This window comes from Erythrolamprus reginae, chromosome 3 (assembly GCF_031021105.1).
Source record: "Erythrolamprus reginae isolate rEryReg1 chromosome 3, rEryReg1.hap1, whole genome shotgun sequence".
Taxonomy (NCBI): Eukaryota; Metazoa; Chordata; class Lepidosauria; order Squamata; family Dipsadidae; genus Erythrolamprus; species Erythrolamprus reginae.
In genome coordinates, this window is record NC_091952.1 from 36,049,980 (window position 1) to 36,075,919 (window position 25,940).

At 45.4% G+C, this 25,940-nt stretch overlaps 1 protein-coding gene across 2 annotated transcripts in view; it reads left to right on the forward strand.

Moving 5' to 3' along the window:
* PTPRT (protein tyrosine phosphatase receptor type T) overlaps window positions 1-25,940 on the forward strand; it is a 678,043-nt gene that overhangs the window by 586,582 nt on the left and 65,521 nt on the right. For both annotated transcript variants that reach the window (XM_070744761.1, XM_070744762.1), the window contains exon 18: window positions 10,476-10,663. In XM_070744761.1, the coding sequence (XP_070600862.1) occupies window positions 10,476-10,663 (188 nt within the window). The remainder of the gene's footprint in view (window positions 1-10,475; window positions 10,664-25,940) is intronic.

Below are 25,940 nucleotides of genomic sequence, written 5' to 3' on the forward strand. Positions count from 1 at the left end.
TAAAGCTCTCCTCATCCGGGATTTGATCCTGGATGAGGAGGCCGACCTGGCATGTATTACTGAAACCTGGCTGGGCCCGGAGGGAGGTGTTCCTCTCTCTGAAATTTGCCCAGCCGGGTTTCAGATATGGCATCAACCGCGACCCCAGGGGAGGGGGGGAGGAGTGGCTATTGTAGCCAGGGAGAGCCTTTGCCTGCGTAGACTCATTGCTCCGGAAATAGCGGGTTGCGAGTCTCTCTTGATGAAGTTGGACTTAGGAGTTCAGGTGGGCTTATTTCTCACGTACCTGCCTCCCAGCTGCGTGTCAAAAGCCCTGCCTGTGCTACTCGAGGAGGTAGCCGGGTTGGCGGTAGAGTTCCCCAGACTTATTGTCTTGGGGGACTTCAATCTGCCGTCACTCGGCGAAACCTCTGGGTTGGCACAGGAGTTCATGGCCACCATGACAGCCGTGGACCTGACTCAAGTAGTTCAGGGTCCGACTCACGAGGGAGGGCACGCACCTGACATGGTATTCCTCTCCGAGCAATTGAGTAATGGTCTGAGACTAAGGGGCTTAGAAGTGTTGCCTTTGTCATGGTCAGACCATTTTCTACTACGGCTTGACTTTCTGGCTCCAATCCTCCCCCGCAGGGAGGCGGAACCAATGAAGATGTTCCGCCCCAGGCGCCTGATGGACCCAGAGGGCTTTCAGACGGCGCTTGGGGTTATTCCAGAGGCACTCGTCCACAGTTCGGCGGAGTCTCTCGCGGAGGCCTGGAACAGGGCTGCAGCGGGGGCTCTTGACCGGATTGCGCCTTTGCGACCTCTCCATGGCGCTAGACCCCGTAGAGCCCCATGGTTCAACGAGGAGCTCCGGGAGTTGAAACGCCAAAAGAGACGTCTAGAGAAGCGATGGAGGAAGAGTAGGTCTGAATCTGATCGAACACTTGTAAGAGCTTTTATTAAGACTTACAAAGTGGCGCTCAAGGCGGCAAGATGCGCGTACCATGCCGCCTTGATTGCATCAGCGGAATCCCGCCCGGCCGCTCTGTTTAGGGTGACCCGCTCCCTTCTTAACCAGGGGGGAGTTGGGGAGCCCTTGCAGAGTAGTGCCGAGGAGTTTAACACGTTTTTCGCTGATAAAGTCGCTCAGATCCGGGCCGACCTCGACTCCAATTGTAAAACAGAGTCGACTGACAACGAGTCAGTCGAGGTGACTGGGGCACGTACTTGTCCACCTGTCTGGGAAGAGTTTGATCTGGTGACACCTGATGAAGTGGACAAGGCCATTGGAGCTGTGAGTTCTGCCACCTGTTTACTGGATCCGTGTCCCTCCTGGTTGGTTTCGGCCAGCAGGGAGGTGACACGGAGCTGGGCCCAGGAGATTACCAACGCTTCCTTGGGGAGGGGAGTTTTTCCATCACTCTATAAAGAAGCGCTTGTGCGCCCCCTCCTCAAGAAGCCTTCCCTGGACCCAGCAGTACTTAACAACTATCGTCCAGTCTCCAACCTTCCCTTCATGGGGAAGGTTGTCGAGAAGGTGGTGGCACTCCAGCTCCAGCGGTCCTTGGAAGAAGCCGATTATCTAGGTCCCCAGCAGTCGGGCTTCAGGCCCGGTTACAGCACGGAAACCGCTTTGGTCGCGTTGATGGATGATCTCTGGCGGGCCCGGGACAGGGGTTTATCCTCTGTCCTGGTGCTCCTCGACCTCTCAGCGGCTTTCGATACCATCGACCATGGTATCCTTCTGCACCGGTTGGAGGGGTTGGGGGTGGGAGGCACTGTGCTTCAGTGGTTCTCCTCCTACCTCTCTGGCCGGTCGCAGTCGGTGTTAGTGGGGGGTCAGAGGTCGACTCCGAGGTCTCTCCCTTGTGGGGTGCCTCAGGGGTCGGTCCTCTCCCCCTTGCTATTTAACATCTACATGAAACCGCTGGGTGAGATCATCCAAGGACATGGGGTGAGGTATCATCAATATGCCGATGATACCCAGCTTTACATCTCCACCCCATGCCCAGTCAACGAAGCGGCGGAAGTGATGTGCCGGTGCCTGGAGGCTGTTGGGGCCTGGATGGGTGTCAACAGACTCAAACTCAACCCGGATAAGACGGAGTGGCTGTGGGTTTTGCCTCCCAAGGACAATCCCATCTGTCCGTCCATTACCCTGGGGGGGGAATCATTGACCCCCTCAGAGAGGGTCCGCAACTTGGGCGTCCTCCTCGATCCACAGCTGACATTAGAGAACCATCTTTCGGCTGTGGCGAGGGGGGCGTTTGCCCAGGTTCGCCTGGTGCACCAGTTGCGGCCCTATTTGGACCGGGACTCATTGCTCACAGTCACTCATGCCCTCATCACCTCGAGATTCGACTACTGTAATGCTCTCTACATGGGGCTACCTTTGAAAAGTGTTCGGAAACTTCAGATCGTGCAGAATGCAGCTGCGAGAGCAGTCATGGGCTTACCCAGGTATGCCCATGTTTCACCATCACTCCGCAGTCTGCATTGGTTGCCGATCAGTTTCCGGTCACAATTCAAAGTGTTGGTTATGACCTTTAAAGCCCTTCATGGCACTGGACCAGAATATCTCCGAGACCGCCTTCTGCCGCACGAATCCCAGCGACCGATTAGGTCCCACAGAGTGGGCCTCCTCCGGGTCCCGTCAACTAAACAATGCCGGTTGGCGGGCCCCAGGGGGAGAGCCTTCTCTGTGGCGGCACCGGCCCTCTGGAACCAACTCCCCCCGGAGATCAGAACTGCCCCTACTCTTCCTGCCTTCCGTAAACTCCTTAAAACCCACCTTTGCCGTCGGGCATGGGGAAACTAACATCTCCCCCTGGGCACGTTGAAGTTATATATGGTATGCCTGTATGTGTGTATGTTAGTATTGGGGATTTTCTTAAACTTATAATATTTTAATTAATTAGATTGTATTGGATTGTTTTTCACTTGTTGTGAGCCGCCCCGAGTCTTCGGAGAGGGGCGGCATACAAATCCAAATAATAAATAAATAAAATAAATAAATAAATGTACTGTACAGTATTAAAGCAATATTTACAATATACAGTATATTAATTAGCACATGACTTCTTCTTGAGTGGAAAAGGAAATTATTTTGAATAACTTCCCTGCTAAATATTATCAGAGTTTCATTATTATACTTTCTGCATAATCAGGCTCCCTTCTATAAATCCACAGGCCGCACATATAGCTTTGATTACACTCAGTGGCAAAGATATGCTTTAAAAAAACCAGAAAAACTGAAAGAAGGCCAATTCTAGTGAACAAGTCATATTTTGTAGATCTTCTAATTTATTATAGATCTCAAAGGGAAGACTATTCCACAGCCTCAGGATAATTGAGTAATTCTATGCTCTTTGCTATACTATTCCTGATTTATGTGAATTTGAATCTTGAACTGGGATTTGAAAAGTTGACCTAAGCTGACTTGGGAGACACCATAAAGACAAACACATTTTATCCCTTGTCAGGCACCACACAAGCACACTTAGTAATGGATACATGAGGAAAAGATTCGATTACAGGATTCAATTCAGAATGTTTCAAGGTTTAATTCTGAATTTGATAAAATATGCTATATACATATTAAGAAAGATTTATATTCGAAGTAAGAAATTCTGCTTCTGTCCCTCTGTTCTCTACATCCATCACCTGTTCTTAGCCTCTTTGTTCTTTCTGTGATCTAAACTCCAACTAAGCTGATCATGCAAATAGCAACAGACAAACATAAAGCATTGGGATGGGTTAGGAAGGGATGGGATAGGATATTAACTAATCCATAGTCCATTTGATATAAGGCTTAGAAGGAAACTCATGAAGGCTAATGAAATAAATTGCCCATTTTAAATAAAAAGAACATTCTACCTACTCATAATACATAAAGACACCTCAGAAACTGACAAACTAAATGATAAAACTAGAAAATAAAGATATAACAGGAAGCCAAATGCAGAATGAAATGATTTGGCAACATAAAATTATCTCATAGAATCATGTTACTTTTCCTTTGATTTTGACAATTGTGTTCCGGTCCAGATGCCGGGGGGTGGGGTGGGGGAGTGACAAGTAAACTTGTCAAACAAGTAAAGTATTATACTTTCAGTCTAAAGGTGAGCAAATAACTCATAGTAGATTGGAACATAATCTACTATAATCTAATAAACAGAAGGACGGTGTTTTCTTAGAAACAAATTGTTCATATGGGATTGAGAAAAAAAATAAAGTTCTACTTTGTTTTCTTTCTATGCTTCTTTAATATTAGATTGTCCCTTTTATTCATCAACAGCCTCAGAAAGCAAATTCTCACCAATTTGAACTCTTAATTAATTAATTAATTAATTAATTAATTAATTAATTAATTAATTGGCTATCAATATTTTTGATAAAAGAAACAATAAAATTCTGCATTATGTTAAATCAATAGTATGGTGACCTTCCCTGTCCCCTTCGCAAGGGAGGAATTATTTTATATTAGCATATTACCACACTCAGGAATTATGACAAATTGTTTGCCATGAAGTACACAATTTATCATGTAATAGCTAAATGAAAAGAAAAACATTTGGAAATCCAATTTTATAAACATTTTCTTTACTACTAGGACAAAAAGTAATTTGAGATATTCTGGAACTTTGCTTAGGAAATGTCAAATTAATGACAACCTTTTATTTCAGAAGAATGAGTCTGGAACTGTGTATAATTAAATCCATTGTAACATCAATTCAAAAATAATTTATTTTGTGGAAAGAATGTCTTCTCATGTTACACACTTGCCAACACTAACAGAGTAAAAATATAAATTGATATGATAGGCTGATCATATTAAAATCAGAATGAATTATAACAATTAATGGACAGTTCCAAAATAGAACTTGCCGTTCATATTCAATATACACTTTTTAATGGCAGGACTTGAATTGTCTGAACATACCTTAATCTTATTGTTGTCATGCTTCTGCACTATGCACGCCTTTCTAATCTCACCAGATTTATATTATCTTGTGAAAAGTTAAGAATTTGTGTTCCTTTTTAAAAACTGTAACAATGATTGGAGTCTGTGATTCACATAACATCATATAATAGACTGTTATGGCAAAACCAATGCTTGGTTATGCTCATATACTGTCCAGAGTTACAGTGTATGAGTTGAGTAGCTATCTGCTATAATAATAATAATAATAATAATAATAATAATAATAATAATAATAACAACAACAACAACAACAACAACAACAACAACAACAATTAGAGACAGCAAAATAGAAGAAAAGTATATAGCAAATATAAGTCACTGTAAACAATTTCAATATATATTTTCCTCTATTAAAACTGTAAATGACAGAGAAAAATAGAAGAAATTTAAACTCATTTTCAGAAAACTCTTCTACTCAATTGGAAACAATAATTTATTATTGTTAATTTGTTCTGGGATTGCAAACAATATATTCCAAGAAATGGCACAAATGATTTTTAGAATATCACAAATTTAGACGTGTTAGAAATAGTAGATACATCTCTAGTGTAACTTGATGAAAATGTGAATTCAGTGGTACCTTTACTTAAGAACTTAATTCATTCCATGACCAGGTTCTTAAGTAGAAAAGTTTGTAAGTAGAAGCAATTTTTCCCATAGGAATCAATGTAAAAGCAAATAATGCATGCAAACTCATTAGGAAAGAAATAAAAGCTCGGAATTTGGGTGGGAGGAAGAAGAAGAGGAGGAGGACAGTCACTGCCAAAGGAAGGTGAGGTGAGGGGAATCAAAAATCCAAAACTTTTTTAAAAATCCAAAACTTTAAGGCTTAAAAAAAAAAAGAGGGACTCTGAGGTGGTGAAGAGGAGCACGCGCCTCCCATACACTGCGCCAGAGAGAGAAACCCAGACAGGCAAGAGGGGGGAACCTCCCACTCCTTTGACAAAAAAGTGGCTGTTGGTGCTGCTGCTACCTGTTTCCTTTTCCTTCCCATGCTGAAGGGCTCCCCTCTTCTCTCGCTCACTCACTTTGTAGCCTTTCCTTCACTGTGGTGACTGCTCGGTTTGGCTGAAGACAAGTTGTTCCAGCTGGGGTGAAGCACCCCCTTTTGCCTTTCCGTGCCCAGATGCTCCAGAAGGCAACCTCACACTGGGTGTATGGGAGGCAGCACGAGGGAGTCACCACAGCAAAGTGGTTTATTCCGTCTCCAAGCACCCAGAGAAAGGAAAATGCTCCGTTTGCTCTGGGCTGGCAAAGCCTCCTTAAGTGCCACTGAAAGGCTCTTCTGGCTGCCCAGAAAAGCCCAAGATGGCCGGGATTAAAGGGGAATTGGCAGGAAACTGGCAGGGCCTTCATGCCACTTTCAAATTTCCTGGGAAATTTTTCTGGGCTCGGGTTCTTAAGTAGAAAATGGTTCTTGAGAAGAGGCAAAAAAATCTTGAACACCCGGTTCTTATCTAGAAAAGTTCTTAAGTAGAGGCATTCTTAAGTAGAGGTACTACTGTACCTCTTGTTTGAATTCAGAGATTATCTGTGAGCGAAAAGCATATGGTTTATTATGTTTTGTTGCTGTTTACTTTACAAAACAGAGAATCAGGTTTTGCTTATAATGCCAGAAAGTGCATTTTTCAAATGTGAAAAATTTGTCTGAGACTGAAAGATCCATATTCATATTTTCTCTGCAAAGAATCCAGACATATTCTCCTCTATTCACTGGGAAAGGATTTAGAATCTTTATTACATTTTTAAAATTTTGAATGCAGTTTGGACAAAGATCTTTGTCTTACTTGGAAATAGTTATTTAGAACATTCCATCATCACTTTTAGTAGCACTTAAATCAGCAAAATTTTGTAAAATGATTTTTTTACATTTGTCAATACAGTTTAAGCAGAAACAGTAATTTACTGTAAGATCTATATGCCCAGTGAAGGGCTACCAAAATTTTTACTACCACACTGTGGGCGTGGCTTATGCAGGACACCCTGCATTTTCTTTCAACATCTTTCAGTGCAATTGGGTGCTCTGGGATGGAGCTCCAGTTTTGCTACCCCACTGCGTTCCACCCTGTCCGGGCAGCAGCCCACCTCTGCATATGCCAGTGTACTGCTATTTGTATTGAATATAAGATGTCTTATATTTATATTCTTATATATATTTATACTTTAATAGTTAATTCAGATTGTCATCATCTATTTTTCTTTCTTTCTTTAGATGTTGCTTAAAGTACTGCTGCAGGATAGCTTGTTTGGCCAATGATAAATAGTAAAGCAGTGTTCCCAAACTTGGTAACTTTAAAAATGTATGGACTTCAATTCACAGAATGTACCAGCTAGCAATCCCCCACACCCCATAAAACTAGGGTGGTGGTGGCAGAGACTGAAAGAACATTTAATCTAGGCATGGGAAATAGTAGCACTTAAACATGCTAAATTGAGTAATTTTTAATAATGATGTATCCAGTGGCTTTGAATATGCTTTAGTAAGTCCACATACTATTTTTGATAGTTCCCTCTTGTAATGGTGGCTTGCAATGTTTTTAAACGAAATTCATAAAAATGTACAGACTATTGAGAAACCAGTTGTAAAACAGGTGGAATTCAGTGCAATGGTGGAAAATTAAGAATAGTAAGACCAGTGGGTATGGTATACTTATAAAGAGATCTCCTTCTCTATTAAAGGAAGTTAATGAGAAATAAGATAAAGAAAGATGAATTGAGAAAGTAAATCCAGCCTGGAAAACTAATAAGCCTTGAAAATCCCCTCTGTTCAGAGTCATTATCATTAGCAATGATGTTAGACTTGTTAATTGAATAAATAAGTGCTTAGTTTCCTACTCTTACGTTATGTCTTTACCCATAGCAATGGATGTACACAAGTGAATATATATATATACATACATGCAGTATACATATACATACACCCACACACATACAAATATATATTTGCATTGCTGATTAAATTCTAAAAACTGCAGTGACACGCCTTTTATTTTTCGGGTCATAACTTTCTTTTCAGAGGATGTTTTCTTTCTTTCTTTCTTTTTTGGGCAATTTTTTTAAAAAAATTGCAACAATCCAAACATTAATCCATATACTTTCAAATGTTACAGTATTAAAAATACATGCTTATACATTTTAGTCAATCTTTCATTTATTCTTGATATGTGAGACAATTTATTTCAGGCATATTTTCATAAAATTATTATGCTTCTAATTTTTTTTTTTTAAAGTAAAAAAAATAAGTCTAATTTTGTCTTCTGGGATATCTACCAATTAAATTCAAACATTTCCTCCCCCGATTAACTACTATTAGCCTAATTTACCAAGATAGTTGGTAAAAAAACAACAACAATGTTTTCTGTATCTTTAATTATCCAGCTTCATTTTAGACAATAATGGCTGAGAAAAATATTTTCAGGAGCATAAATGGCAATTGACCTTTCCCTTCCATGACAGCTATAGAACAATAAAAGAGAAAGAGAGGAAACATCAAAATTGTTTTACCTATTTATTCCATAACACACATAGTTTAACTCTCAGATCTTACTATCTTATCTTTTCTTCTTTTCTTCTTTCCATCCTATCATCCTTTACTAATTCAGGGCATATAAAATTGTTAATAGAAATGATAGAATTGAAGACTAAAATTGTATTGTGTAGCTTAAATAAATACATATACTTACATGTACACACACACACACACACACACACACACAAACACATGCTTGCTTGCTTGCTTGCTTGCTTGCTTGCTTGCTTGCTTGCTTGCTTGCTTGCTTGCTTGCTTGCTTGCTTGCTTGCTTGCTTGCTTGCTTGCTTGCTTGCTTGCTTGCTTGCTTGCTTGCTTGCTTGCTTGCTTGCTTGTTATTTGGACTTCTAGGCCACCCTTCTTCATAGACTACATATGCCGCCACAAGTCTTCGGAGAGGAGGGGAATACAAGTCTAATAAATTGTTATTGTTATTGTTATTCATGTGCACATAAATATATATCACACCTAACATTGTCTAGAGACCTTCAGTGAAGAATTACACTCCTACTCCTCTCACTAAAGACAGTTTTGTCTTCTTTTACTGCTCTAAAAGATATAAGGAGACACAAATGTTACTCTACTTTTTATAATGTGTAAAGGACCAGTGAGACTTCACCTAAACTGATTCAATTTAACAAGAAGAAAATAAAAGATATTTCAATCCATATATACATTAAAGAAACAGCCGATACTGAATTCCCCAGCATCTCCATTTAGTTAGTGGATCTGAGAAAATAGAAAAAGAGATTTGGCATATATTAGTTATCTTCTTGAAATACTTAATAATTAACCCTGCCTTAATGTTGATCTTTAAAACAATCACATTCTACATTGCAGTCCCTCTCTTTCCCTGAATGTTATTTACACCACCCTTGTCCTCCTGCCCGGACAGGGGGGAACACAGTGGGGTAGCGAAAATGGAGCTCCACCCCAGAGCACCCAATTTGCACTGAAAGATGTTGAAAGAAAATGCAGGGCGTCCCACATAAGCCACGCCCACAGTGTGGTAGTAAAAATTTGGGTAGCCCTTCAGTGCCTTGAGTCAGCACAAAAATATCCTGGCATGAAATTTACTCTTTACATTTCCAAGTCCTATTCTGTAATGGTTACCACAATTCCTATTCACTGTTACTCAGGTGAGTGATTCCCTTGCATGATAATGAATAAATTAACCAAACAAATTTACTTAACTTTAGAATACCCTTGAAGAAGGAGCAAAATAGAAAAATAAATATTGCCAGGCCATGCTCTAAGCCCTCAAGTTGGAAAAGATCCTTAAAGTAATTCCAGAATTAAGAACTAACAGAAGGAGAGCAGGGTCCCTGGAGAGGCTATCAAGAGTTAGTATTAGCAAATAAGCAGCAAATCACAAAGTCCCTACTCTTATGAGATATATTACCTTATTATTTTCATCATCATAATATTTGGGGAAAAAATGTCTATAAATCTGTGCCTCTCTTGCTGAGGTGTATCTTCAGTTAGACAAAGCCTACACTGGCAATCTCTCAAAGCTCTTTATTCATACATTCAGTTCCCCTTCAGGCTGTAAAATAGCACTGGCACCCTACTTGTTTCTGCTGGCAATAAATAAATAAATAAAAGATGGAAAAAAATAACTGGAGAAAGTCGATATCACTTCTCTGTGTTATATTATTCCCCTTCAGCTCAGAAAGCAGCAGGTAGAACAGAATAGGGTGGGTGATTATTTAATGTGACTAGACCGCATGGAAAAAAAATACTGTGCATCAAAGTGCACAAACAGTGATACTCTTCCTACTGTTGACAGAATCATTTCATGACTTTGTTGCTTCTCTGTGTGTATGTGTGTGGTTTTTTCCCCCCTTCTAGCATTGGGCATAGATGGTTTATTTACCTTTATTTCACCTATTGGGAGAAATTAATTCCTATGGGAAAGAAAACAAATGCACAAATAACAGCTGGGTGAAAGTTTGTTTTGCCTCCCTATCTTTAAAACAGACAATAGCCACGGGGAGATGGCGCAACCGACCCTGACAATCCAGACCCATCCCTATCGAAGCTGTGACCCAGTGGAAATGTCCTATCCCAGGGGACAATTTCAGCCAGCAATCCGAGTGGCCGACTTGTTGCAGCACATCACTCAGATGAAACGGGGACAGGGATATGGATTTAAAGAGGAGTATGAGGTGAGATGAATATTCACTCACTTGAATAATAGAAAAAGATTGAGAGTAAAGCTACTGTAAAATCAGAATAAGTCCTGACTAAAAAAGTATCTCAATAGTTAAGAGACTTATTTTTATGTGTTACTGATCATGGTTTTCCCTCTCTTTCTTCCTGAGTCCTCATTGCAGAACTTTTTCTGTTACAGAGCTCCTGTTATTTATATGGTCATACATTGACAAAATCAAAAATGGAGTTTATGAGAAACTGATACTGGGTTTGTTTCAAAGAGTATAACTAATTCATATACAGCAGCTCGATGGTACAGCTATTATATAGTTGCTGAAAAATTTGCCTGTCTGCTGTTGGTCCACCTGTTAAAACCCTTCAACAGCTCAGGACTAAGTTAACGGAAAGAATATCCTGTGTTATATCCAGGTCATGATTGTCCCAAAGGTGCTTTTTAAAAGGCAATTTGGCTTTTTTTCCCCCTTGAAGACATTTGAAGGGAAGGCATATAAATCCAATTAAATAAATAAATAAATTTCACTTCTCATCCAAAACACTTCTTCAATTCTGATTGAATGGTAGAGAACGGAAGGATTTCTATTCCTTAAAGTCATTTGGTCATTACCACTTTTTCTGAGAGTCATTTAGGCCACTTGGAGGTTTATCTATTCCCTCAGGGTCATCTTAGTAATAAAAATAGAGGTGGAGCCTTCTTGGAACTGCTAAAAGGAGTGTGTTATCCTTTCCTTGAAGAAATTTCTTCAAGGAAAAACAAAATCTATTTTCCTTTTGAAAAGGCACCTCTGGGGCACTAGTCTCTACAATTCTAGTTTTGCTGTTGTTCATGTACGGCTTGTGGAAACGTCATTTAATAAGAATTCTTTGCAGTGGCACTTATTCTGTTGATTGGAATAGCCTCCCCACTGCAATGTATCAGGAGTAGCGCCACCAAATTTAAACCACTTTATGTTGGTAGTCATCACCCCTGGCTCACCTTATAATTATATTTTAATGGTTTAATTATACATTGTAAAATAATATATTTGTTTACTAACATAAACTAACCAGAGGCTGTATTATAATCATTAATTATTATTTTTAAGAACTAAAGGTATTTAAACAAATGTTTCCTGAAAATTCTTACATGCAGGAGAATGCACTGAATTTTCCCATTAAATTGTGATAGAAAACATATAAAATTATTGCAATACTAGTTTAAAGATTAGACTCATTAAATAAAGGGTGGGGGTGGGGAAACAACTTTGACCACTTTCTAAGTGTCTATAACAGCTAATAACTCTTCTGACTGCAAGATGTCACCTATGAAGACTCAAGCCTAACACTCTTCTATTATTTTGGCATAAAGCTCTTTTGTGAAAGAACTTGAAACTATTGGAATAGTTGTGTTCATGTAAAAATGTATTTCAAATTGCAATGGATTGTAGAGCTGGAAAGTGAAATAACACTTCTAGATTTGAGTGTCAAGCCAAGCAGCTTGTCAAGGAGACCTTGGTATACCAGAGATTTTGTAATTATGAAATTGAAAGAGTTGCATTCTGTTCTAAAGATTATTTTCATCTTTCCTGGCTCAATCCAGTAGTTAAAGTGAAATTTATGTTAGTATAATTAAGAAGCAATTACCTGTACTGATGATCTTATGTTTAAATCAGGCACTATTGTTGCCCATCTGCTCCAATTGAGCACCCAAATGGAATCAATTTGTTGTACATTCCTGGCCATATATTTAATTAGTAGTGAGAGACATTTTAGTTTTTCACTAAGACTCCAATCAAATACATCTCTAGATATTACCATACTATGAGAAAGACCAATGTTTACTCAGTATTGTTACTACCAATAGGACCCACTTCAATAGAGATACAACACTTTGCTGATTTTGAAACTGACCTTGGCTACTTGTTGCATTCTTTTCCTAATTCTCAGTGGATGAGATTTCATCCTGATGATCCTAAGGTATGAGGAGACTGGGAGGTTAGGTATTTGGTGATTATCACTTTCAAAGTGCTATTAGATAAATTCATCAGTATAGGGTAAGTAATGATTCGCTTATCATTGATACCTGTAGTACAACCATTATGACACAGCGTTGGGCATCTTGAAAACATGTTCCTATAACTGCCTTTGTCCTTTAGTTAATTGTAGCCCTATTTACTTGGTCATTTTTCTTTTTTTGTTTTGTTTTTGTTTTATTTGATGAAATGTTACTTAGACTTGAGGCCTTTGCAGAAACAGTGGGCAAATAATACTCAAGATCCAGTAAATGAACACAAATAAAAATACTGGTAATGGCTAATGGAGGAAAAATCTCATGAAAGTAGAACCAACTGCTCCCTGTAGTTGAAATATATGCTAAAATGGCCTATTTCTATAAATAGAACCTGTATCTGAATTGCTATAGGTAACCATATACCTAAGATTGGATGACTGAACTGCACTAAGAAGAATTAACACTTCCTTTTTACAAGAAAGGAATATGAAGGTTAACTTTAAAACATTGGGTATTTTTAAAAGAAAATTCTTAATAGAGTCAAATCTGTTTTCTCCCCAAAGGCATCTGGTGGTGGTTTAAATATATCAAGTTTGAAAAAATCTAGTTGAGGCTTGTGAAGAGTATCTAGTGTTTGGTTAAAAGAGAATTAAAAACTGACCTCAGGAAAATTTAAGACAGAGTAAATACATGTGGTGAAAAGAAACTCCATCACTTTCTGTCTTTCAAACCTCCATAAACTGTCAATGAATTTAAGAACAAATTGCCTAGTTTAAAAAAAGATATGGTTTCATTAGTCGTTAATAGATATAAAAAAGAAACAAAAGGGGTGGGATGCAGAAAGACATCATAAAGGATCACTTATATTCCGGTTCCGGTTGGGAAGCAGGAGGGAGGGAGGAAGCTGCAGCTCCCCCGGACAACGGGTGAAACATCTTGAATATAGGGGGGATTTGACTGTGTCAGCGAATTGCTTCTGGAAATTCTTGTAGGGGAGTTGTCCCTGCCTCTGGAGCCCCCCCCCCCTATTTGACATCCTGGGTGATAGCTAAGAACTTTGCTGGCCACGGAAGAGTCGGACTCTGATCAGCTGGGCTGCGGAAAATGGCGGCCGCCACAGCAAACTGACCTGCGTGGAAGACGGAAGGCGGAAAGAACGAGAGGCAGGAGAGTTAGGAGTGAGAGAACGAGAGGCGAATGTCCTGGATTGTGCTGGCTGGAGATGTTGGAGGCGGGCCGGGGTCGCTGGTACGCTGCTGGTGGGAGCGCCCAGCGCCGGAGGGTCTGCCGATTGAAAGGCCAGCATGGAGAGGCTGGACCGACTGTCGTCGCTGGGAACGAGGTCTGTGCTGGGAACGAGGTCTGTGAGGAGAGAGGAACTGAAAACGAGGTCTGCGAGGGGAGAGGAGCTGAGGAGGATGTTGGGGCGATGGCGAGGCTGTATTGTGAGTGTCTGGAGCTGTATTGCGAGCGTTTGGAGCTGTATTGTGAGCGTTTGGAGCTGTGGAATGAACGTTTGGCGAGAGCCAGGGGTCCTGGTCGGAGCCAAGGAGCCAGATGCAGAGTCGGGCAACATCAAGAGGAGACGACTTATCTAGGACTGGGACATTCCCCTACACCACCACCCCTCTCTTTTTTGCCTTTTCGGGGACATAGAACATACTACTAATCCAGAACTTAGAAACTGAGAATCAGATACGACTTTGCTGCTAACCAAATTCCTATATTCCTATATTTTCTATATGTACACTTTTATATATTACAGATTAGATTGGACTCATTTTAATTAACTAAGTTATTACTTCATTATCCATATTTTATATATCTTATATTTCTATGCATATCTATTACCTTGTTAGTATTTTAAGTTTTAGTATTTTAACTATAAATTGAGTTACTTTTAACTAAATTATTGGGGGGGTTTAATGATGGACAATTGGGGAGGGTGTAGTAGGTATGGAATGAATGATTGGGATGGATGGGATGGATGGGGTTATAAAATGGGTGAAGTGAATGGGAAGGATGTAAGTAACATAGTTGGCCCACCTGGCGCTGGAAGGGCAGGAGGGGGGGGAGGCACCTATCTCTGGGGGGACAGAGGGTCAGAACATCCCGGTGTTGCTGGGGAGAGGCAGATATGGCGGGAGCCACAGAGTTAGCCGTTCCAGGGGAATGAGGGATCGTTGTGTAATAACGATCCCTTGTTCTGGCTCTGTGAGCTCAACCTTGGGTACTGGTGGTGAGTGTAATTCTGGCCCTGGGCTCAGATTGCTGCTGCTTAATGCCAGGTCGGTGGTAAATAAAGCTCTCCTCATCCTCAGACCATTTCCTACTACGGCTTGACTTCCTGGCTCCAATCCTTCCCCGCAGGGAGGCGGAACTAATTAAGATGTTCCGCCCCAGATGCCTGATGGACCCAGAGGGCTTTCAGACGGCGCTTGGGGTTATTCCAGATGCACTCGTACACAGTTCGGCGGAGACTCTTGCAGAAGCCTGGAACAAGGCTGCAGCGGAGGCTCTTGATCGGATTGCGCCTTTGCAACCTCTCCGCGGCGCTAGACCCCGTAGAGCTCCATGGTTCAATGAGGAGCTCCGGGAGTTGAAACGCCAGAAGAGACGTCTAGAGAAGCGATGGAGGAAGATTAAGTCTGAATCTGATCGAACACTTGTAAGAGCTTTTATTAAGACTTACAAAGTGGCGCTCAAGGCGGCAAGATGCGCGTATCATGCCGCCTTGATTGCATCAGCGGAATCCCGCCCGGCCGCTCTGTTTAGGGTGACCCGCTCCCTTCTTAATCAGAGGGGAGTTGGGGAGCCCTTACAGAGTAGTGTCGAGGATTTTAACACGTTTTTCGCTGATAAAATCGCTCAGATCCGGGCGGACCTCGACTCCAATTGGAAAACAGAGTCGGCTGACAACGAGTCAGTTGAGGTGACTGGGGCCCGTACTTGTCCATCTGTCTGGGAAGAGTTTGATCTGGTGACACCTGATGAAGTGGAAAAGGCCATTGGAGTTGTGAGTTCCGCCACCTGTTTACTGGATCCATGTCCCTCCTGGATGGTTTCGGCCAGCAGGGAGGTGACACGGAGCTGGGTCCAGGAGATTATCAACGCTTCCTTGGGGAGGGGATCCTTTCCATCATCATATAAAGAGGCGCTCGTGCGCCCCCTCCTCAAGAAGCCTTCCCTGGACCCAGCCGTACTTAACAACTACCGGTCAGTCTCCAACCTTCCCTTTATGGGGAAGGTTGTCGAGAAAGTGGTGGCACTCCATTTCCAGCGATCCTTGGAAGAAGCCGATTATCTAGGTCTCCAGCAGTCGGGTTTCAGGCCCGGTTACAGCACGGAAACTGCTTTGGTCGCGTTGATGGATGATCTCTGGCGGGCCCAGGACAGGGGTTTATCCTCTGTCCTGGTGCTTCTTGACCTCTCAGCGGCTTTTGATACCATTGACCATGGTATCCTTCTGCACCGGCTGGAGGGGTTGGGGTGGGGGGCACTGTTCTTCAGTGGTTCTCCTCCTACCTCTCCGGTCAGTCGCAGTCGGTGTTAGTGGGGGGTCAGAGGTCGACTCCGAGGTTTCTCCCTTGTGGAGTGCCTCAGGGGTCGGTCCTCTCCCCCCTGCTATTTAATATCTACATGAAACCGCTGAGTGAGATCATCCAAGGGCATGGGGTGAGGTATCATCAGTACGCTGATGATACCCAGCTTTACATCTCCACCCTATGTCCAGTCAATGAAGCAGTGGAAGTGATGTGCCGGTGCCTGGAGGCTGTTGGGGCCTGGATGGGTTTCAACAGACTCAAACTCAACCCGGATAAGACGGAGTGGCTGTGGGTTTTGCCTCCCAAGGACAATTCCATCTGTCCTTCCATTACCCTGGGGGGGGGGAATTATTGACCCCCTCGGAGAGGGTCCGCAACTTGGGCGTCCTCCTTGATCCACAGCTCACATTAGAGAACCATCTTTCAGCTGTGGCGAGGGGGGCGTTTGCCCAGGTTTGCCTAGTGCACCAGTTGCGGCCCTATCTGGATCGGGACTCGCTACTCACAGTCACTCATGCCCTCATCACCTCGAGGTTCGACTACTGTAATGCTCTCTACATGGGGCTACCTTTGAAAAGTGTTAGGAAACTTCAGATCGTGCAGAATGCAGCTGCGAGAGCAGTCATGGGCCTACCTAGGTATGCCCATGTTTTACCAACACTCCGCAGTCTGCATTGGTTGCCGATCAACTTCCGGTCACAATTCAAAGTGTTGGTTATGACCTTTAAAGCCCTTCATGGCACTGGACCAGAATATCTCCGAGACCGCCTGCTGCCGCACGAATCCCAGCGACCAATTAGGTCCCAGAGAGTGGGCCTTCTCCGGGTCCCGTCAACTAAACAATGTCGGTTGGCGGGCCCCAGGGGAAGAGCCTTCTCTGTGGCGGCCCCGACCCTCTGGAACCAACTCCCCCCAGAGATTAGAACTCCCCCTACTCTCCTTGCCTTTCGCAAGCTCCTTAAGACCCACCTGTGTCGCCAGGCATGGGGGAACTGAGACATCTCCCCCGGGCATATACAATTTATGAATGGTATGTGTGTATGTATGTGTGTTTAGAAATGGGTTTTTTAAATGTTTTTAGTCGAAATTTAGATTTGTTATAAATTGTCTTTTTGCAGTTTGTTGTGAGCCGCCCCGAGTCTGCGGAGAGGGGCGGCATACAAATCTAAATAAACATAAACATAAACTTAGTCCATTTCTGAACAGAACATTACATCTTGACACCACAAAGAAATATTGATAAGTCTTTCCAGCATATCAAAGGACAGCTATTTCATACTCAAAATAAACTCAAATCACCTTAGAAATTACAGCCCTGTTGAAACTAATTCTGCTATCATGCCTGTCAAAAATACAATTTTCAGTCTCTAACTCCTTTCTTCTTCTAACACCATGTTGAAAGATTCGTTCTTACTCATAATACTCATTTTTTTCCAAGAAAAATAAATTCACAGGAATGGTGGGAAATTAAAAGGCATCTTATTACATTTCTTAAAATACAGTTCATCACTGATCATAATTAAATATGTGTTATGATGTCTTTAGAATAGTTTAGACGTTGGGTAAATTATCATTTTTCTCCCCATCCAATAGGTCCCTAAAGGCCATGCTAAGGTACAGAGTTAAATTTTAAAGATGCTACCCAAGGCAAACACTGTTTGGTGCCTTTTTGTAATGAAAAAAGAAAATGCAGTAAATAGCAGCCACAACTCAGTTTCTCCAGCAAATGTTTAACACAAGTAGCTCCTCAGCCTCTCCCTGTAGGGTAGCACAAATAAGAATGGCAACCAGTGGGGAAGGCTAGAAACAGTTTTTCTGCTTGAGAAAGCATCAGAGATTGGCTTAGAAAGCCTTGGTAAACATCTTGCAAGAATTGCACTCTTACCTGGGAATGGCCTTTTAGTGGGATTTATGACAATTAGTCACAGCCAAGTCTCCATAGCTAACTTGCAATGGCCAACTTATCACTGCCAACTTGCTGCAGTACAACTCACCATGGCCAACTGACCACAGGACAACTGACTTCAGGACAAGAGTTACACTAATATCAAAGAATTGATGAAATAGAATCATTAAAGAAAGGATGCAAAAGGAGGGGCAGAATGAAATAAAAATGGCAAAAATTGAAATAGTTTTTGTTTATTTTAAATAATTAAGTAGAATTGTTGAATTGTACTGCAGCAAGTTGTCCCATGGCAAGTTGTCCCATGGTGAATTGGCCCATGGTGAGTTGGCTAAGGCAAGTTGGCTGCAGTTAGATGGCTTTGGCAAATTGTCCTATTGCTCTTTTAAGGACAGGCCCTCTCAGCTTGGAAGAAGAGATACAGTGGTCCTTGCAGAAATGGTCCTAAAGGAAAGGAAAAATTATATGACTGGATAATTCAGAGAATATTCTAGCCACCAAATGGTAACACTGTATGAGACAGAGGAAAGGAAGGGCAATCTTTTCTCCACATTTGATAGGAAACATTACATTTGCATTTCATGCTTCCAGGTGTCAGTGAAATTTTATTTATTCATTTATTATAATTTGTCAAACAGAAACAAAAATAGGAATAACATAAAAATGCAATGACAGGGACGATAAGCACTTAAGTGCATTTATTCACACCCACTCTACGGACCTCTAAGTATGAAGTGAGGTCCACAGAAGTCAATTTGGTACTAAAAGTGTGAAATTTTATAGTTGAGATAACTGAATCAGGTAGAGCCTACGGAGAGGGGCGGCATACAAATCTAATAAATAGATAGATAGATAGATAGATAGATAGATAGATAGATAGATAGATAGATAGATAGATAAATTAAAATAAATAAAAATAAAATAAAATATTTTTTTAAAAAATAAAAATAAAATAAAAATAAAATAATAAAATAAAATAAAATAAAATAAAATAAAATAATAAATAAAATAAAATAATAAAATAATAAAATAAAATAAAATAAATAAAATAAAATAAATAGAGCATTCCAGACTTTGACAACTCTACTATATTCCATTTCTATCAATAGTGTTGCATCTTTTGAACGTTGTCCCAAAAGAATGCCAAAGTCAGAGAGGTAATAAAACAAATGGTATTATTTCCAAAGAATATCCAACCCCTTTTACCTTGCATTACATTCATTCCTATTGTTGGCTCCTCATTTTCTCACTCAGGTTAGTTCCATAATTTGGTATGCCTCAAGTAACTGACAAGGATTAGGAAATGTCTCATAATAGAAGGCACTACTTACCTTTTCCCTCAACAAACTGAAGAATTAAACAATAACAATGGAGTACAATGGAATGTATGTATGGTGATTTAGGAGGCAGCATTGATTTAGGAAGCATTATGGGATGGAAGAAGTTGAGAAGAATGGTCTCAAGGCAGACAGACGTCAATGCCTGGATCTTTAAGAAGAGGTTTGTCTGAAATGGTTCTGCTTGAGGAGGGGATTGTACTAGAAGACCTCTAAGATCTCTTCCGACTGTGTTACCTTGAAATATCACATTATTCTTGCCCATTTATCATTTTAATCACTTACAGGATCAGAGCATTTCTAGGTATTAGGTTTTCCATTCCAAGATAGGACTAAAGTACACAGTCTTAGTGGACACAGTTGTTGAATGTGTACTTGATATTTTGGTGTGTGTGGGTGTAATATCTTTAATATCTTTCAGTGGAAGCACACTATTGCAGGAGCAGGCTTCTTCTGTGTAACATATTTGAAAATGGTTTGGGAAAAGTATACAGTATACTGCAATATGTATACTTGCAAATAAGCCCATCTATAGATAAAATTCAGATTTCAAATTTTAACCCAAATATCATGAAAAATGGATAAAACAACCTGCAGTTTTAAAGGTGTTCTGGTTAAAAATTCAAGGGTTTTCTTATTGGCCAATGGGCTTATACACAACTATATATAGGATATATGGTTACTTTTAAAAAATTGAGAGAATTCCCACAGCCGACTTACCGGCCGGTGGGGTTTGCGGCGATCGGCGGGGGATGGAGGCCGCCATGTTGGGGGGCGGAGTCACGGCACCCACGTCGGGTGCCGTGACCACGTGGTGCGGTGCGTGGGCACCGATTGGCCGGGCGAGTGGAGGCAGCCCTATAAGAGGGGGCTGCCTTGTGGCGCAGCAGTCTCGCCCGGAGCATCGTGAGGCGAGGCTGCTGCTGTCTTTCCCCCCAGCGAGCTGCGTCACAGGCCTGAAGGCCTGGTGCGCAGCCGAGGAGCGCCGGAGCGTCAGGCCTTCGAGGCCGGAAGAGCCGCGAGCGGCGGCTGGAGCCTTAGTTCGCTTCGGCGACACCCCCACAGGGTTTGGAGGCGCATTGGATCAGGGAGGCATGGCGGGGGCGGACGTGGTCGCGCGGGGGCACGGCGGCGGGCCTCGGGGGGGCAGGCCGGAGGGCCGGGGGCCCCCCCCACGGAGCCCCGCCGCACCGGAAGAAGGAGGGCGCCCAAGCGGGCGTGGAGCGAGGCCCCAAGGGCAGGGTCTGCCGGGGGGCAGGATAACGAGGATGGCCCCAGGGGGGTGGCGACCCCCAGGGGGCGCTCGAGGGGCCGTAGGGGAGCGGCAGTGGGGGCGAGGGGGCCCCGCCAGGGCCGGGCCCCGCCCGTGGACCCACTGGGGGCCCCAGAGGAGTTTTCCAGCGCTGAGGAGGGGCCTCTCAGTGGTAGGGAATCAGGTTTCTCTGAGGCAGAGGCTTCTGCTTCACGGCCTGCCAGAAGGGGGCAGGGGGCGAGGGATTCGCTTTCTGTTTCTTCACGTATACTGTCTTCATTACTCGAGAAACTGGAAGAGAGGCCAAAGAAGCGGGGCAGGTCTCGTCGGGGCCGGGCCACGCCAGCTGCCGGCGCGGATGGGGCTCGGAGCTCATCGGAGTCGGCTGGGAGCCCGCAGAGATCCCACGAGGACCGGCATGCGCAGTCAAAGACCAAGCGGAGGAAGGCCAGCAGGATGGTATCCGGCTCTGAGGAGGCGGATGACGACTCCTCTCACTGGGGTGAGTGCCCTGTGCCTAGGCACCGGTGGTCCCTCCCAAGAGGGCCTCGTGGCCGGCTACGGGCTTCCAAACGCACGACACATGGGGGTCAGAGGACCTGGCGCTCCCGCACAGCTGCGCAGGTCTGGAGGCGGGGGCGTAGAAAGACGGTGGCTAGGAGGCACAAACGGAAGAGGGATAGCTCGAGGGACAGCTCTGGGTCAACTACCTCGGGGTCTACCAGTACTTCTTTTGACAGCGATAATCCTTTCGCGCCGGGCCTACCAGACACTCCGCTCAGTATGCACATGTCCCAGTCCCTCAAACGTAAAATTTGGCGGGGCGCTTACGTGGACATGTTTCAGATTTTGCTACCGCCTAAGTCAAAGAAGGAGAAGGATAAAGAGGGCAAGAAGGGGTCGGAGGACCCAAAGGGTACCAAAATGGACAAGGGAATTCTGTCGTGGGCGTATGCATTTTTGGCCTACCACTCTGTGGTGGTAGAAGATGATGTCCATAAGACACATGAGCTCATCTTGTACATGAACATGATTCTGAGAGCGTATCAGGAGTTTGGGGGGGAGGCTTGGAAGCGATATGACGAGGATTTTCGCAGATTCGCCGCCCACAACAGGCACTGGCCGTGGGATATGCGGCATAACGATTTGTGGCTTCAGGCCACGCAGCAAGCGTCAACTCCGGCCAGTGGGCGAACACCCACAGGTCATTTACTGTTAACCACTGGCAAGGAGGCTACTCTTCCCCGCCCGGCGGTGGGGACGGGGACCCCGGCCTCCGGCCAACGCAGCACGGCTGGGTCGTCCTTTCGAGGTCAGCCGTACTGTTACGAGTACGGCGCTAGAGGGGCCTGTTCCAGGGCATATTGTCGTTTTCGCCACGCCTGCTCATTGTGTAGTGGCAGACACCCGACCTCCGCTTGTTACAGGGGGCGCGGTGGGGCCGGCTCCAAGGACGCTGGGACCCCCGCCAAACCCCAGCCTGGGGGGGCTCAAGGTAAGGGGCCCAACCCCCGTTAGATTGGACAGGTTGCAGCATTGGCTCACCGGCTACCGCCCCAAGAAGGGGGCGGATTTCCTGCTCGCAGGGTTTACCGCGGGTTTCAGAATCCCGTACGGGGGGCCGCGCAGGGCATGCATGGCGGACAATTTGAGGTCCGTGGCAGGAATGGGCCACGTGGTGCGGGACAAAATTATGAAGGAGGTGCGCGAGGGCCGGGTTTTGGGCCCCTTTGCGGAGCCCCCCCTGCCCTTCCTGCAGGTGTCCCCACTCGGTGTGGTGCCCAAGAGGGCCGCGGGTGAGTTTAGGCTTATACATCACCTGTCGTTCCCCCCTGGTGAATCGGTGAACGACCACATTCCCGAGGAGCTCTGCTCGGTGCGCTACACGCCATTCGAGACGGCGGTCGCGATGGTCCGGGCGTGCGGAGTGGGGGCGCTGATGGGGAAGTGTGATATCAAATCGGCCTTCCGGCTTTTGCCCATTCACCCGGGGGATTTCGACTTGTTGGGTTTCCAGTTCGAGGGCGGGTTCTTTGTTGATAGAGCCTTGCCAATGGGTTGTTCTATATCCTGCTCGTTGTTTGAGAAGTTTAGTTCATTTCTGGAGTGGGCACATGTTAAGAGTACGGGCTTTGCGTCTGTCGTACATTATTTGGATGATTTTCTATTCGCGGGGCCGGCGGGCGCCGTCGATTGTCAGCAGGGAATGATGGGTTTCCAGGCTTTATGCGCGGATTTAGGTGTACCTTTGGCTCACGAAAAGACCGAGGGGCCTTCAACCAAACTGACATTTTTAGGCATCGAGGTGGACTCCGTTGCACAAACGTGTAGGCTACCCGATGACAAACTGACTAGACTCAAGGAGGCGGTGAGGGCCGCACGAGCCGCGAAGAAGGTGACTTTGAAACAGGTGCAGGAGCTGGCTGGCCTGTTAAATTTTGCTTGTCGGGTGATCGCGCCAGGAAGGGCCTTTATGTTTAGACTGTACAGGGCAACGGTTGGAGTGTCAAAACCGCACCACAGGATCAGGTTATCGAAGAGTGTTAGGGAGGACCTCGTGGTGTGGCAAGGGTTTCTGGACGGATACAACGGTGTGTCATTGTGGAGGCAGGATATGCTGCTGAAAGCGGACTTCCAAGTGAAGTCCGATGCGGCGGGCACGACCGGCTTTGGAGTGGTGTGGCAAAGCAAATGGTTCCGGGCTGACTGGCCACGGGAGTGGCTCGGTGGGGCTATCTGCAGGGATTTGACATTTTTGGAGTTATTCCCAATAGTCGTGGCCATTGAGTTGTGGGCATCCAGTTTTGCCGGTAGGACAGTCCACTTCTGGTGCGACAATATGGCGGTGGTGCATGTAGTGAATACTCTTTCATCTAGGAACGAGCGGGTTATGGGTTTGGTCCGGCACATGGTTAGGAGATGCCTCGCCAACAATATGCTTTTCCGGGCACATCATGTTCCGGGGGTGAGAAACGGGGTGGCTGACGCTCTGTCCAGGGGGCAGTTGGCTAGGTTCCGGCTGCTTGCCCCACAGGCCGAGGAGTACCCGGAAGCAGCCCCACAGCATCTGTGGCTGATTGGAGGGCCGACGTAAGCAAGGCCATGGATTTGTCCATAGCTCCCAGCACCAGGAGAGCGTACCAGCGGGCAGGTAGGGAATTTTGGGCTTTTCGTCATGATAGGAGATACGATCAGCTCTGGCCGGCCCCGGTCGAACACCTACTTGAATTTTGCGCGCTTGACCGCCGCCGTGGGTTGTCTGCCCGGACGATTAGGGGCAAGTTGGCAGGCCTGGCCTTCGTCGCCAAGTCTCGGGGCTTTGCGGACACCACTGGGGATTTCAGGATTAGAAAGACATTAGAGGGTTGGATCAGGGAGAAAGGTCAGGCCCGGGGTGACAGCAGGCGTCCCCTCAAGCTCACCCACTTGATGGGGCTTTACGAGCTGTGGGGTCGGCTCTGCCGCTCTGCTTATGAGGCGTCATTGTACCACGCCGCGGCGGTGACCTTGTTTTTCGGGGCCTTTCGGGTCAGCGAGGTTCTAGCAGCTTCCAGGGCCGATAGCTCCGGCCAGGCGTTCACCACTAGGGATATCAAGTTAGGTCGTAGCTCGGTGTCCTTGAGGCTTCGACGGTCCAAGACCGACCAGAGGGGCAGAGGTGTGACGGTCCAACTTTCCCGGGCTAACAACCAGCGGGTGTGCCCGGTGGCAGCTATGGCGGCGTATTGGGCCCACAGGGGTGTAGAGCCGGGTTTTTTGTTTTGTCATGTGTCCGGGGAACCCCTGACCAGGTACCAGTTCTGGGCTGTCACGTCCAAGGCGCTGGCAAGGCTGGGCTTGGACCCCAGACGTTACGGGACTCACTCATTCAGAATAGGTGCAGCGTCGTTGGCAGCAGTCGAAGGTTTCAGCAGGCTGGATATAAAGACAGTGGGCCGCTGGAGATCTGGGGCCTTCCGGACGTACATCCGCCCCTAGGTGAGTGGGGCGGGGCGGGGGGGGAGGCGCCGGGCCGCCAGTCTGATGCTGCTCTGCTTCCTCCCTTTCTCTAGCCCGACGACTTGACTGGCGCCGCAGAATCCTGATATGTGGCCACAGCATGGTGTACTGGGCCGAGCGGAGGGCCCGTGAGACGACGCCCGGCACGAGTTTGGAGATCGATCGAGCGGTGGTTCAGTGGCTGGGCCGACGAGGCCTACGTTGGCGGGAAGTTCTTCCACTGTTGTTCGACAGTGGAAGGGTGCGAGGGGTGCCGGGCTGTTTGGTATTGCACGTTGGTGGGAACGATCTGGGAGCGATGACAGGTGTAGAGCTGCTGTGGCACATCTGGGAGAGTTTGCAGGTGATCTGGGAGCGGTGGCCAGATACGTGTGTGTGGTGGTCCAACATCCTGCCCAGGAGGAGTTGGCGGCAGGCTAGAAGTCCTAGCGCAGTGGACAAGGCTAGAAAGAGGGTAAACAGAGCGGTTAGGAAGTGGGTGATTCAGGCTGGGGGTGGAGTGATAGACCATCCAGACATCAGGGCATCCCTCATAGATTTGTACAGGCAGGACGGTGTTCACTTGACCGATAGTGGGAACGATAGATTTATAGCCGACCTGCAGAGGTGCCTGCACATTTATGTGCAGGGGGGGGAGCAGGGGGAATAAATTAAAAATTTCACCCCCTGCTGTGGCCGATAGGGGGCGGAAAATAAAATAAATAGCAACTGGTGAGCTCCTTTTGGGGCACCTCTACTGAGGTGAGGGGCGAGCTCCTTCTTGGATTACAGGGCTCGACCGGCCTGGGTCCGGGGAGTGAGTCGCTCCTGTGGCTCGCTGGCTGGAGTTTAACGTAGACCAGCAGCGAGCCATCCCACACGCCAGGTGGGGCGTAGTAAGGGTGCAGGGGGTAGGTGTAGTTCAACATGACCCGCACCCAGTTTCAAGGAGTTTTCGCCCCAGGGTTGCTGTCTGAATTGGGCATGTTATTCCGCCCCCATTTGATTTTGCACCCTGCAGGTCATGTGGGGTTAATGTTTTAAATAAGTTAATAAGTTAAGAATTAAGTTGTTGAATAAAAGTGACCCCGTTATACCCACACCTTGTGTCCGACTATTACTCCGCCTGCGCCGCAATTCCCACAGCCGACTTACCGGCCGGTGGGGTTTGCGGCGATCGGCGGGGGATGGAGGCCGCCATGTTGGGGGGCGGAGTCACGGCACCCACGTCGGGTGCCGTGACCACGTGGTGCGGTGCGTGGGCACCG